The 14,910-nt window shown below is 59.7% G+C and overlaps 1 protein-coding gene across 3 annotated transcripts in view; it reads right to left on the bottom strand.

Moving 5' to 3' along the window:
- Window positions 1-4,608: 4,608 nt before the first annotated feature.
- NACC2 (NACC family member 2) overlaps window positions 4,609-14,910 on the bottom strand; it is a 96,933-nt gene continuing 86,631 nt past the window's right edge. For 2 of the 3 annotated variants that reach the window (XM_030919967.1, XM_030919968.1), the window contains exons 3-6: window positions 14,444-14,608; window positions 12,097-12,202; window positions 11,118-11,215; window positions 4,609-9,961 (exon numbers count right to left, since the gene is read on the bottom strand). In XM_030919967.1, coding sequence (XP_030775827.1) covers window positions 9,453-9,961; window positions 11,118-11,215; window positions 12,097-12,202; window positions 14,444-14,608 — 878 coding nt within the window. In that variant the 3' untranslated portion in view covers window positions 4,609-9,452. The other variant, XM_030919969.1, reaches the window with a different exon arrangement.

Below are 14,910 nucleotides of genomic sequence, written 5' to 3'. Positions count from 1 at the left end.
GGAGGGAGTTGTCAGCCTGGCTCCTCTCACGGAGCCTCGTGCCCTTGGGGTGCATCCCTGTTTTAGGGCGCATCATGCTGCACTTGGCAGATGGACCTTGTTTGCAGGTTGTCATCTTCATGGGTTCTAGGCGGCTGCACCTCTGGGCAGTGGGAAGGGGCGCTGCCGTGACCGTGGGCTCCTGCAGGGTCTTTGGGGCTGCCGGAGTGCTTCTCCCCAGGGACCCCGATCCGGCAGAGCTCCACCTGCCCGGCTGCAGCCAGGCTGGTCTGAGGGCACCCCAGGGAGGACTCCTTGCCTTTGGGATGGCCTGGCTGAGCCCGGGGCCCACCCCAGTTCTGGTGCTGACCCCCTCACAGGGGTCCTGAGCTTGACTGGCCAGTGTGCATGCTCTTGCCACTGCTACTGTCACCCTTCCCAAAGAGGCACCTCCATGTCACCCTGCCCCCTGAGGGACAGGGCCCAACAGCCCAATCCGCCCCTCCTTGGAGGAGAGCAGAGGAAGCCCCTCGTGGTGGGGGTAGGGCGAGGTGAAGGAACAGGTGGCACCTCAACATGTGGGTGTGGTTGGTAGGAGACCTCAACCCTGGGCTGGGATCCCAGTTCCGGGGTCACGCCTGGGCTGAGGTGCCTGGAAAGACATGTGCCCTGTCACCAGCTCGCAGGCCCCAAGCCCAACCTTGAATCGGGTCTTGTCTGTCCCCGAGCCCCTTTGATGAGAAGTCACTGGGAAGCGCTGGTCTCCCGGAACGGTCCTGGCCGACTGACATGGGACAGCTGGGGAACCAGGGCCCCAGTGGGCAGCCAGAGCTGTGGACATTCCTGGGCTGCTGGAGCCTCCCAGCTGGAGGGGAGGAGGAGCAGGGGATGAAGACACGTGCTCAGGACCTCTGAGGCTGTCCCTCTGTCCCTCTGTCTCCTGACTGTCCCGTGTGACCCTCCCTCCCTCCCTCCTGAGTGCAGCCCACAGCTGGGGGCCACGGCTGCTTCCTTGAGAGGAAGCCTAGTTTTGCCCTCAAGAGGACTCCAGGAAGAGGGGCTGAGGGGGGCGAGGGAGGGGCACCATGGAGCTGGCTTCTCAAGGGATTGGCTTGGAAGGAGGGGGGCACCCTGAAGCTCCTGTGCGAGGGAGAGCTGCCTCCTGGTGCCAGGGCAGGTACCCGGTGCTGGTGCTCAGGGAGCCCCATTCCAGAACCTGCCCGACTATGGGGGCCAGAGGGACACATAGTGACCTCCCTGGGTTGTCTCGTCTTACCGGCTAGAGCTGGCAGCCAGCCACACACCTCAGCCAGCCTTGGCCCCATCTCAAGGCCCCTGCCCCCAGCTCAGGACGCCCGCTCTGCCCAGCCTGGGTCTTGAGGGTGGGTGGGAATGGTACCTGGCAGAGACCCAGTTCCTTTGCTGGCTCAGCCTGGCTATTTGCTCACTAAGGGGTCTGTGCCCCCCACCCAAACTCCTCTCTCTCTGGGCCCCCAAGCCTTCCGCAGCCGGCTGAGCCCTGCCTGGGAGAGAGGCCCTGGAGAGGCTGGGTGGGGACTTGTCATCGGGAACCTTCCCACCTCCAGGCCTGCTCAGTACCCTTGGCCCACCCAGATCGCCTCCCTCAGCCTGGTGGGGTCCCAGGCAGCCAGGCGGACCCCTCCACAGCGGCTCCCCACTCCCTCTGGAAGCCCAACCCTCAGCTCACTTCTGCCGCATTTCCAGTGGGGCTACCTGGAGTTCCCCCAAACCCCACCCCAGGCTTCCTCTACCCGCTCCCAGCTCCAGCCTTCCAGGATGGCCGCAGATCCCCAGGGAGCCCCAAGGGGAGGGTGTGGCCTCGGGCCCTCAACGTGAGGGTGGGGATGCAGCCCTCTCCAAGCCTCTCCACCCCTCAACTCCGTTACAGCCCATGGAACCCGTGGACACCCCACCACTCAATCTACCTCCTGCCCCTCATCCGTGTGCTCAGACCTATGTGGGGCCCCCAGTGATCAAGAGGTCATGGGAGCCGGGTTCCTGTGGGCGGGCAGATGAGGCTCCATCCTCCCCCCACCCGCCCCACCCCCCTTCCTGCTCCCGGACTCTTCTCCCAGCCTGAGGTGCCCACCGCCAGACACCTTCCAGTCTTTGAGACCAGAGAGTCCTGGCCTGAGGGCCACAGTAACCCACGGCAGGGTCAGCCACTCCGAGCGAGCAGCTAGGGGCCCTCTGCCCCTAACCTGCTGCCCCCGCCCTCCTTCCCTTTACCCGTAAAACTCCCCCCGCCCACATCATGGTTCCTCCCCAAGAGGCCTGTGTCCACCGCCAAACAGAATGTCCAGCCAGCCTACTCCTCACAGGCTGCCTGGTGGGATGGGCACAGGGCAGGGCTGGACATCCCCCAGCCCCTGGGTAACACCAGAATCAGGCCGGGAGGTGGATGAAGGCAGGGGTGCTCTCACTGGCAGCCCGGGGAGCCTTCCTCTCATCAGAGTGGGGTCTGTCCATCCCATGGGTACCAAAAGGCACACGTGACCCAAAGCGGCTCAGGAGTGAGGGAGATCACAGGGCCCCATCCCAGCCCCCGGGCTCGCCGCAGGCCCCCTTCCCACCCCAGACTCTGAGCTCAGCTCCCTCCCGGGCCCCTCCTCCACCCAGGGCTCCTGACCCTTTTGTGCCGAAGTACAAAGGGCTGGGGACAAAGCCGTGGGTCCTGCTGACGCAGCACCCTCCTGTCCAAACTGACAAAGGGGCGCCAGGTGGGGGAGGCCCATGTAAGGCTCCTGATGCCTCAGCCAGTTTCTGTCGGGGCTGCAAGGGCGAGGCAGCCGCTGGAAGGATGGGGGATGGGGGATCCAGGACATGGGATGGGATGGGCAGCAGGTGCCTGGCTCCCCCGCCTCCTTGGAAAACCAGGGCTGACTCAGAGGAGAAGGGCTGGGCTGGGAGGGCTGGGAGGGCTGGGTGGGCTGGGTGGGCCCCCTTCCAGAGTGGCGGGATTCCTGGGCGGAGCTGGGGCATTCTCCATGACCCTTCCTCCCCTCACCGCGCTGCCCAGGCCTCAGCAGTCCTAGCTGCTGGGGTGGCCTGGGACCCACCTGAGTGGGGCATTTGGGGTCTTGCAGGTGTGCATCCAAGCTGTCTGTCCTCACCAAGCTCCCCACTAGCCAGGCAGGTGCCTGGACACTCAGCATCTGCCAAGTCCACCCTGTGCAGGTGAATGAATAGGCCAGGTGGGGCGGGCATGTGCCACTTGTCTAGAGCAGAGTCGGCCTGGAGGAGCGGGGCTGGGTGGCCAGACCAGCCCTGAAAACAAGCCCTGCCTTGGAGGACAGCCCCGAGAGCCGGGGGCTCTGCTCCTTCTCCAGGAGGATGGTCCTGAGAGCCCAGGGCTCTGCTCCTCCAGGAGGATAGTCCTGAGAGCCGGGGGCTCTGCTCCTTCTCCCGGAGGATGGCCTTGAGAGCCAGGGGCTCTGCTCCTTCTCTAGGGAAGTTGAGTCAGACGCACTTACCCTGGCAGCTTGAGGCTGGACTTGGTGGTGGGATGGGGACCGGAACGCTCCATGTTTCCTGGCCCCCACCAGGGAACAGACCGCTTGGGCGTTCCTGGTGGGGACAGTGTGGTGATGCGGCTCCTGTAGGAGGTAATGGCTCAGGGTGACCCCAAGCCACCATCCGTATTGCCACAGGGGCCCTTCCATCCAGGGGGCCCATATGGAAACCACATCCATCCATTTAAGACATCAGGGGTTGCCCTGTGCTGGCCCAGAGGACCCTCTTCTGGGAACACAGCCATGAAGCCCTGCCCAATAAATTCACCACCTCCCTTCGGGAAAGCAGGTGCCATGAACCCTGCGAAAGGGGAAGAGAGGCCAGGGAGGGGTGTCCATGAAGTGATCAGGATGGTCCCCTGGATGAGACCCTCACATGACCGCAGGAAGTGAGGAGCCCACCATGCAGATGTCCAGAGGAAAGTGCTTCCAGACGTAGGAGGCACCCATCAAGGGCCCGGCAGGACCCCAGGTCTGGGGGTCACATGATTGCAAAGCACTCGGCCTGTCCTTGTGGATACACCAGAGGAGCAAAGGGAAGTGGGGCTGGCCACGCAGCCGGAACCCCAGGACACCAGCCTCAGGGCTGGAGAGAAGGCCAATCCTGTGGGCCCAGCTCTGCCCACCTGCACTTGTCTCTCTGTGCACCTGGGGACAGACATGGCCCAGGAGGGGTGGCAGAGGGGGAGGGGGAGGGAAAGAGGGAGCCATGCACCTTTTGGGTGGCAGGTGAGGCAGGGGCTGCCCCACTTCTCAGACGATAAAACCAAGGCCCCGAAAAGCAGATCCCTCTGCCCTGGCAGGTCGCCTGGGGGTCCGGACAGGGCTCCCCTCTAACAGGCACACTAACACCTGCAGACATCCTAACCACCTTGTAAAACACTGGGGAGATCAAGAGACGGGGCAGGTGGCCTTGAACCCCACAGCCAGATCCCTGCCCTGTTGTGTGGGCAGCTGGCCTGGGGACGCCGCTAACAGGGGCAGGGGTCCTGAGGCTGCCCCTGGGGGACCACTGGCCACCCCACCTTCAACAGCCCAACCTTGGCTTCTCTGCGTCTCCCCCAAACCCCACAGGGCCAAGTCAAGTCCAGGAAACTTAGGTTTGAACTGACTTTATTATTTTGTAAATGTGAATTTTACAAAGCGCTTTACAATTAATGATCACATCCTTTTGTTTGCTTGTCATGGATTTCCACTGTCTGAAACGGCTCTGAGCACGCTTGTAGCCCTCTGTTTCCCTGGTCAGTTTTGGATGTTTCAGTTTTAGTTATTGATACAATGTCAGCCATGGCTAAAAAGTAACAGTCTTGACTCTACCGAGTAACAGCACAAAAAGAGAGTGAGGGCTCAGGAAAACAAAACAAAGGCTTCCTCCTTAAAAAAAGACAAAAAAAAAAAAAAAAAAAAAAAAAAACAAACCCAAAAAAACAGCGAAGCATCTTCTGTGGCTGAAATCTAACTCAGTGGTACTGTGAAACCTTCCTTTACAGCACAGGAAAATTTATTTTTTTAACAGTCGTGAGTTACAGTACTTTAACCCCTAAACAGACTCTTTAAAACAAACATCTCCTTTTTAAAAGTCTCTCTTTTCCAAACATTCCGTCCGAAGGATGGATGTTCTACTTGCACCCAGTGCCATCCAAATGTTCAAGTCAAAAATATTTATACATTTTATACTTAGTTCTTTTCTTTCTTTTTTTTTGTCTGCTAAAAATAGTATTGCAAGTTTTGGCTTCTTTTGACATAAAAATCACAATCATGTGTACGATGCTAACAATGGAAGCGACTGATCGGAATACGAGCAGGTCATCCAATCTGAATGCTTTCGATTCTGCATAATTTTCCTTTCTTTTTCTTTTTCCAAAGAAACAAAACAAACAAACACGAAAAACCTTTGCCATTTTAGAAACATCTTGTACCAAGCCCTAAATGCTCCGGTGGTGACACGCACGCACGCGCACACACAGACACAGACACGCGTGCGCGCACACACACACACTCGTACACGGAGTCGGAGCCGGCTGGCTGACATGACAAATTTATGCAGCAGCAACATTCTGAAACAGTAGTTACAGCTGAGGACAGCAACGAGTTCTCGATTCTGTCTAGGACTCGCTGCTGGCAGAGGCAGAGAGAGATTTCTTGGAGTTTTCAGTTGGTTCATGGGCCATACACCTTTTTCCACTTGCTGCCAAGATGTTTCCATACACATTTCCCTTCTGAGGGGAACCCAGGCAGTACATGGCTGGGTGGGGTGGGGGGACTGGGCCAGTGCTTACAGCTCCAGCTGTCGAATGAGGACAGGCCAGGGTCAGGCACTCAAGTCCCCTCAGAGGGCTCCAGCCCCGAGGGCCGACCAGCCCTCTGTCACTACCATCCGCCTTCCTCCTGGCAAACACAAATGCCAAAGAATGACTCTTCCTGGAGGAGAAAGGAGGCCAGGCAGCCGGCTCCCACCTTCTAGGAGCCCTGACCCACAGTCGCCAACACCGGGACACTCAGGCGGGTCCTGCTGGCCTCTCGCCCACAGCTTCATCCACATTCAGGGGCAAAGTACAATAACCAAATCCAATGCAAAGTTAAGTGACGACAGAGAACTCGGGTGGGCAGACACAGTGCGGAAAACGAGACAGAATTCAAGTACCGAGGCACCCAGCCAGGCGCGGCCTGCTGGGCTCACAGTATCTGTCACACCTCCGGTCCCTCCTGGACCTCTGCATGCAAACCAGCTGCCTCCTGGGCCCATCCCCTTGGGGAAGAGGAGGGCAGGGCAGGAGAGGCGGCTAGGTATCAGGCCCACCACCTGCCAGGCGGCAGCTCCAACACAGTCCAGTCCTTTCTGTCCTCCTTTAAAGGTGCGGAGATAACGTAGCTCTGTAATAGATTCTATATAGGATATGCGTATTGCTAATAGTCAGGCTTAGGGATAAAGGTGCGGACAGCTCATAAATACTGAGTGGCTCGTCTCTCTCTATAGGGTCTGGATGAGTCAGGGTCACACTCACAGGACAGGACAACCCCGGATTCTGGAATTAGTCATCTTGTAAACAAAGGAGGGAAGGGTCCGGCTTTCTTAATTGGTTTCCTTGGGAAAAATGATCAAAGGATGCTAAGGCACTCTGGAAGGCCCCTCTGAGCCCGGGCCGCCGCCCCCGCCCCACGGTACATTCAGGACACGGAGGGAGCACACGGCAGGTCCGCTCAGCAGCCATGCACGTCCGCAGACACTCCCGACTCACGCCCACCGTGGGACACATTAGTGCAAAATGCTCAGCCTGGCCCGCCCGGGGCGCAGGGAGAGCTCAGAACCCATTCACATTAAATTATTATTATTTAAGTTTTACCTATAGCTCTTGCCTTCCTTACCCAGAACAACAGAACAGACGGCGATTACAAACGAGTGAGGAAGGGGCCACGGGACATTGTGCAGGCCTGAGCAGCAGTCAGGCGTCCTCTGTGCAGCCACCACCTCCGGCAGTGGCCAGCGGCTCCCTCCCTGTCCTGGCCAAGGGTGGGGGGCACCCACTTTGGAGTGGAGGGCGGAGAGAGCCCTTCTGTCAGCAGCCAGGCCCCCAGGGATGGTCAAATTAAAGTGCAAATTTGGGTGTGGGGCAGATGCAGGAAAATCCAGAGGGAACTGAAGTGCAGCTCAACCTCACCTACCTGCCCCTGCTTCCTCCCAGCTCCAAGGAAGGTTTGGTCCAGGTTCTCAGTGGGCCCCATGGGGGCTCCAACCCCACCTGGGCCCAAGACAGGGGAGGAAGAGGCAGAGAGAGGCTCCCTCTAGGCTGGGTGGTTCTGAGTTCAGCAGGAGGTCCACATGTCTCTGCACCACTGATCCACCTCCGGCCCTAGGAATGCAGGCCTTGGTCTCCCTGGACTTGGGCCCTGAGGAACAGGTGGAGGGGCCGAGGTTAGCGTCCATAGTGTCTGCCCATGGTCCCCCACCTCCTTCTGGAAAGCAACGTAGTTTTCTAGAGGGCAGGCACGTGCTGGGCCTGGCTGGAGGAAGCCCAGGGGGCTGAGTGCAGTCTATAGAGGCGGCCCCACGGGAGGTCTCCCAGGGCCTTGCCACAGGGGTGGGCTGTGGGGCAGAAAGGGGTCACCCAGTGGGAATGCATCTAACCCACACCCTGTAGGTCCCCAAGCCATGGTGCAGCACATGGTCCTCCCCTAGCGGGGGCGGCCTCCACTTGACGGGTTGTGGAGGTTGGGGGAGTGGGCTGTGCTGGTCGGCCACCGCTCACCGGCCTGTGTGCACACGGGAGGGGGTGCTGACGGGTACAGCGCTGCACTTGTTTTGCACACGCAGATGGGGAAGCTGAGTTCTGGAGGGACAGAGGTGAGCAACAGACATTTCAAGTCTTGGGATGGGGGGTTCTTCTGGCCACACTTCAGAAGGAGGGCTGCCCCTGGACAAGGGCCCAGGCCCCCAAAACAAAAGGGAGAGGCACCTGGGTAGGTGGCCACACCAGCACTTCACATAGGACTTCACATGGTCTGTGACCCCCACCACTTAAAAAATAGTAATTAAATTTCAAATTAAATTTCTCCAGCCTCAAAACCTACCAGCCCCACCATCCATGGGCCTTTCCTCCACTGTCTCTGGCCCCCAACACGCATCCCTAACCCTCTGTCCCCTACCAGTGCCCACACCTCCAACTGCCCCAGCCCAGACCTGTCTTGGCCACATCCTGCCTGCAGCCTCCATCCATGCACACCCCCAAGGCAGACGGGGAGCCCAGCACTGGGAGGACCCACTCTCGCCCTGGCCCAGCCCTGGGCGCTGCCTCCTGCCTGAGCAGAGCCCCGCTCCCCAGGTCGGACCCTGAGCTCAGCTTCACACATACTGGTCGCCCATCCGGGACCCCCTTTTTCCCCCAGTGGGAGACGAGTGGTCCCTGGCCCTGGGTGGGGGGCAGGGGGGTGCACCCTGCCACAGATGACCCGCCCCAAGTCATGGTGGGCCGGGGACAGGTACACCATCCCACCCAAAGTTTTTGCTCTATTGAGTCTGAAAGTTTCCAAACCATACATGAAATAGATCTAAATTACAACAAAACCCAAAAAAAACAAGACAAGCATAATCCCAAAGTGGCTGAGGCGGCAGAGGGCGGCGTGGGCACCATCAGCTGTGCACGTCCCACAGTGGGCCCGGGCAGGACAGTGGGAGGCCAGGCGGGGTCAGCGGTGCCCTGGGGGTCAGGGGACCGAGGGGCTGCAGAGCCGAGACAGACTGGGCAGAACAAGGATGGGGTGAGGGGGCAGAATAAAGTACCCTTTTCTCCACCCCCTGAAGGGTGAGCCACAGCCATCACTGCCCCCCTCGCCACGCCCCCTGCACACGCACTCGCACACACACACACACACTCGTGCACACACCCCACACAGGTGGGAGGCCTGGTGGGCCTGGCCCCGAGTCTCAGAAAGAAGGAAAAACGAGGAGTTAGGGCCCTGGGCCCTGAGCCCTGCCCCATTACCCCAGACGGGTTCCACGGGTAAGGAAGTAAGGGTCAGTGACACACAGCCCAGCCCCCCCCACCCCACCGCCACAGGCCACCGCCCCTGCTTTGCCTTCCGGGCAGAAGGAGCAGGAAGGGCGGGGAGGAAGGGGCAGGGCTGGGCACCAGGGGCCTGGTGGCCTCCCGCCCTCCCCGAGAAGGGGGAGGGAAGCTACACTTGGAGACTGACCTTGTGAATATCAAAAGGGAGCCCTGGGAGCTTCCTCACAGGAGGCTGCCAGTGGCCTAATTGTTTACAGTATAATGAATGCATTTGTTTCCTTCATCAATTTTAAATACAAGCAGAATAAAAATCACATTTTTCTCAGGCAACAGTAGCAGTTCAGTAGGTAAGTGGCTTGATCACATTTGTTTGTATTAGTAACGCATGCAAGCAGCTCTAGTACTCGGTCCCTCTCGTGCAGCCACCCAGCTCCGCTTACAAAGTCCCTGCATAGGTGCCCTCCGGCCTCCGGGCCGCGGCTGCGGGCGTCTGGGGCCTGCTGGGGCTGCCCCCGCCCTGCTCAAAGGGCTGTGGGGGGCTCTGGCCATCGGCGGGCAGCGGCTCGGGGGCGGCCACCTCCTGGATGACCGAGCCGGCCCCGTCCACCTCCTCCCCGGCGTCGAAGGCGGGGTTGGTGGCGGTGCTCAGGTCAACATTCACGGCGTCAGTTCTCAGAGCCACGATGGTGGCCGCGTCGCTCCGCCGCTCGGCATAGATGCGCTGCTCGAACACCTGTGCCGCGGCGGGCGGGAACTCGGGGTCAAGGGGCACATTGGCCGCCGAGGAGCCCATGACCGTGCGGTACATCTCCACGCCCTCCGGCAGCATGGACTTGATCTTGGGCAGCCAGCGCTTGCGAACGCGGCGGGCGTTGGTGCACATGTCCGCGGCGATCACGTTCATCTCGCTCTCCTTGAAGCTGGGGGCGAAGTTCTGACAGTACACTGTGAGGACGGGGTGGCGTGAGCTCAGCCACCTGCCTGCCGGGAGGGCCCGCCCCTCCCCAAGGCCACGGAACCATGATGCCCTGGATGAGCCTCCCTGGCCACTCCTGGGGCTCTCCTGGGCTCAGCCAGAAGACCAGAGGTCACCTTTCTCACTGCGTGGCCTGGGAGGCCTCCCCACCCCATTCCTCTGGAACAGTCTCTGGCCTGGTCAGGCCCAGCAGCCTTGGCTGTCCACCAGCTGTGAGGCTCAGGCCTGTTTTTAATCTCTCCGGACTTCCCTAGCCCCACTGGCTAACGGGAACTGGTCAGAGGGTCCCCCTCTCAGGAATAACAAGACCCCTCCCCGTCCCAGTCCCAGCCTGGAGGAGGGGAGTGACAGAAGCCGTCACTTCAGCAACCCTCGCCTCCTTTCTCCAGCAGGAGCCCAGGCCAAGGCCGGGCCATTCCTCCCAACGGCATCAAACCCAGAGGCAGGTCCCAGGGGCCACGTCCACCTTGGTGCCTCCCAGAATCTTCCCAGAGCCCCGGCTGCCACCCTACGCTTTGGGACTGTAATTCCTGGATGCAAAGGCCCCTTTTTGCTCTAAAACAGAATTTGCCTCACAGGTTTTTTTGTTTTTGTTTTTTTTTTAAGAAAGAAAACAAGATAGTGCTTCTTGGGCTAAGGGCCACAGGAGGCTGTGCTCTTGGCCACCTGGTGTGAGCCGGCAGCAGTCAGCATCTTCCACATCTGGGGTGCGGGCCGGGGGAGGCGGCGGTCTGCCCTGGAGATGGACCGGGCTCCGCCCCCACACGCCCAAGAGCGGGAGGCAGAAGCCGGCCGAACAGATGGCAAAGGCTCAAAATAACCGCAAAATGTAAATAAGGGGTTTTGTTCAAAAAGGAAAATTAGATCTATTTCACATATTAAAATAGTTTCGCAGCTGAATTCATCACACTTGGAAACCTACCAAGAACGTTAACACCTCGAGACCTGGCTTCTGAGAGCTGCTCTTTTCTCCTGTCGTTCCCTCAATCCGACCGTGCTCAGCCCCCGGGGACGGAAGCTGCAGGTGGCCGGGAGCATCCCCGGGGCCCACCCAGTCCTCCTCAGGCTGGGATCCGAACCCAGCCTCAGCCCCAGCCCCCCACCCGGGAGACCCCAGGCTCTTACGTTTCACAGCGTTCAGGACCCGGCTGTCCAGCGGCTTCCGGCTGGGGTCGCTGGTGGACGAGCGGATGCCAGTCCCACAGCTGTTGGCCAGCGTGTTCCTGGTGGAGGGACCAGAAAGGGTGAGGACAACGGAGAGGGGACCTGGAGGCGACCCGCCCGTGTGAATGCCCTGCTGGGAGAACACTTGGCCTCACCCTTGGCTGGTTTGCATGTGTCCCAGCTTGTGGTCTGGTGGCAGCAGCCAGCCCAGCCACCCTCTAAGGGGCAATACAAAGGAAAAGCATCTGGGCTGAGAAGATGACCAGGTGACGGGGCTGCAAGGTGACCCAAGCGTTGTCCTCAGGGACTCTGGGGGCATCTGAGGAAGTTGCTGTGTCCTCGGGAAGGTTCTGTCAGCCCATCCGCACAACAGAGTAAGTGTGGCTCTTTGCTTTTTTTTTTTTTTTTTTTTTTTGAGATGGAGTCTGGCTCTGTCACCCAGGCTGGAGTGCAGTGGCCGGATCTCAGCTCACTGCAAGCTCCGCCTCCTGGGTTCCCGCCATTCTCCTGCCTCAGCCTCCCGAGTAGCGGGGACTACAGGCGCCCGCCACCTCGCCTGGCTAGTTTTTTGTAGTTTTTAGTAGAGACGGGGTTTCACCGTGTTAGCCAGGATGGTCTCGATCTCCTGACCTTGTGATCCGCCCGTCTCGGCCTCCCAAAGTGCTGGGATTACAGGCTTGAGCCACCACGCCCGGCCTAGCTTTGCTTTTTTTGTTGTGGGGGTTGCATCCATAAGGCCCTTTGAGAAAGGCCATGGAAGACAGCCCCTCCCTCCCCGGGAGCCTCTCCACCGTCCTGGGGCTGGCAGGCCACGGCTGAAGTCAGGAATGCAAGGGGACTTTCAATGCCACAACCCTGGACAATCAGACAGCTCACAGCTAAAGGAGCCAGAACCCTCTGCAGCTCCACTGTGCCCTCCAGCACCCCTGCCCCGACCTACCTGTCAAAGAAGGTGGCCAGGAGCCTCCGCAGCAAGACCTTGTGCTTCACCCCTGCGCAGAGGTGGCAGTTCATCAGCTGGCCGCGTGTGATGTAGACCCCAGAGCCTGTGGCCGCCAACAAGAAAAAGGGCTCATGGCCTTCCCAGGCCACTAGGGTCTGAAGAGGCGCACAGAGGGGTGAGGGGGAGGGTGGGGAGGAGCCAGAGGCCTCCAGGATTTTTTTTGGGAGGAGCAATTTGAGGTCCCACCTGCTGGTCACCAGGAGAGGCCACGGCCAAGGCCAGCCCCAGCAGGTCCCAAATCACACATGGAACTAAGCAGGGGGTGGGGAAAGCCACGGAGCCCCCCTACCCTCCCGATCGAGCCCCAAACTCCAAGCTCTCCCCGCTATGCTGCGCCCCCCCCGGCTCAGCTCCCTCCCTGGGAACACGCTCTGTTGCTGTTTAGAGACGGGATCTTGCTCTGTTGCCCAGGTTGGAGAGCAGTGGTGCAATCACAGCTTACTGTAGCCTCGACCAGCCTCTTGAGTAGTTGGCACCACAGGCGCCACCACCGTGCCCAGTTAATTTTGATGAAGTCTCTCTATGTTACCCAGGCTGGTCTTGAACACCTGGCCTCAAGCAATCTTCCCACTTCGGCCTCCCAGAGTGCTGGGATTACAGGATTGGGGCACCGCACCTGGCCTGTAGGAACGCTCTGAAGGGCTGGCTCTGGCCCTGGGTTTGGGAAACACGCATGTCTTTGCCTTTCTGCTCCGTCCCAGATACCAAAGAGCCTCAAGCAACGATGAGGGAGACGGAATCCCGACTGGAGGGTATGGCTGGAGCTTTGCAGGGCCCAGCACTGACCTCCTCTGAGTATGTGTGAAGGGGGAAACCAGCTGGGGCAGCAGCGTGGCCAGGGAGGTCCACGCTGTGCTATTTACCCTCAGAAACTTGACCACACCCCAGGTGTCCCACTAGGGTCTGGGTGAGCATGGGCATGAACCAGCAGCAGGACTGACCCCGCTGGGAACAACGGGGAGGGACCGCTTTCTGGGGACAGCCAATCTCAATGACCACGAGATGCCACGTCCTGAAGGATGCTGATGTCCAGGTGTGCCTGCTTCCAGGAGCCTGTAGTGCCCATGGCCTCTTCCTGCCATGGCCCGTCTCCTGACCCACTGCTCCCACAGGCCCTCCCTGCCAGGGTCTGGGCTGGAGGAACTCTCCCGAGGAGCTCATAAACTTGAAGCCCCACACCCCAAACACAGGCCACAGCTGCTGGAGGCTGGGGTGACAGAGAGTGTCTTCCCAGGACCACACCAATGTGAAGCACCAGGGCCCACGTGGGCACCTGTGCCCCAGAGCCCAACCCCAGGGGCCCACCCAGCCCTGGCAGCCCAGCACGGCGCTCCCCATCCAGAAGCAGTGCCGGGGCAGGGTGAGGGCTCAGGGCACAGCAAGGTGGGCCCTTACCCCTCCTGGCCAGGGTAGCCCAACACCGCCAGGTGCAGCCCAGGAGGCCGCTCTCCCATGAGGACTGAAGACCCTGGCAGCTGAAGGCGAGGCCAGCCCAGGCCACTGGCAACCCTTAGGCGGCGGCACACACTTAAGGCACTCGTCCTGCTGGGAAGGGAGGACCCTGACATGCTGCCCAAGGTGTGGCCTTTGGGGGTGGACAGGAACAGGACAGGGCTGGGGCAGAACTGCTCAGGCTGTGGCCAAGGAAAGCGCCTAAGGGCCCAAGCATGGGGCTTCCTGGAAAACCAGGAAGAAATCCCCGGAAAATGGCCCAATAGTCACCAAAGAAGATGCCCATGGCACAGGTCAGACTGGCTTCAGCCTGCCTCATCTTCTCCTTGAACGGTTGTAAAAATCTACAAGGAGCTACGATGCCAAAGGAATCCAACACAAAAGGTAAATATTCCTGAGCGAGGCCTGACCCCCATGGGCTTCTGGACTCAGACGTGTTTGTTCTGCCAGAAGGATCCCGCCTTGACAGCAGCTACCACTCAGAACCTGGCCGTTACCCCCAAAGGCTGCAACTGGATCCTCGGGGGGCGGGAGGGCTGGCAACCATACATGACATGGTTTTATCTGTGACCCAAATTAAAACACATTGTGACTGCAGCCCCTGCCAATCAGGAGTGCGACCAGCCCAGGGGATTCAATTAAAATGCTAAATTAATTCAATTGAATAACTTCTCTTAATGACACATTCTTCTAAAAGGAAATTACAGGAAATTTAAGATTTTTTTTTGACTGATTGGTGATGAGTACATTGTTCAGAGCACTGCAAAAAAGAAATAATAAATGAATGAGTGAGGACATTTGCATACAATAGATGGGTGGGAGGCAGCCTCACCTGCCACCAGCTCCAGCTTTTCTCCGGGGTCCCCCTCCGAGTAGAGCTTGGGATGGCAGCGGTATCCGATCTGGCTGATGAGGCTGGCAGGCAGGGCCACGAGGTCGCGGCGGATGAGGACGCAGGAGCGGCTCTCCAGTGGCACTGGCTCAGGCTTCTCTTGCACTGTGGGCCCAGAACAACCTGGTCAGGTGGACATCTGGGGGGCTGGGCTGCTCTGTGCCTGCCCACCTGCCCTCCATGCTCCCTGGGGCCTGGGTTAGACCCATTCTGCCACCCTGGGCCCAGGTCAGGCCATCTGTGCCGCTCTCCTGCTGGCCTGGGTCAGACTGGCTTCAACCTGCCCCATCCCCACTTGGTGCCCTCTTGCCCACCTGGCCTTGCCCTCACAGTGAAGCCCCTGTGAACGAGTGAGCAGAAGACGTGAGGCAAGGGATGCCCGCCCAGGCCCAGGGAATGAGCTGCCG

The sequence above is a fragment of the Rhinopithecus roxellana genome, chromosome 16, assembly GCF_007565055.1.
Source record: "Rhinopithecus roxellana isolate Shanxi Qingling chromosome 16, ASM756505v1, whole genome shotgun sequence".
Classification (NCBI taxonomy): domain Eukaryota; kingdom Metazoa; phylum Chordata; class Mammalia; order Primates; family Cercopithecidae; genus Rhinopithecus; species Rhinopithecus roxellana.
The sequence above is the reverse complement of the archived record's forward strand: the minus strand, read 5'-3'. Positions and strand labels throughout refer to the sequence as shown.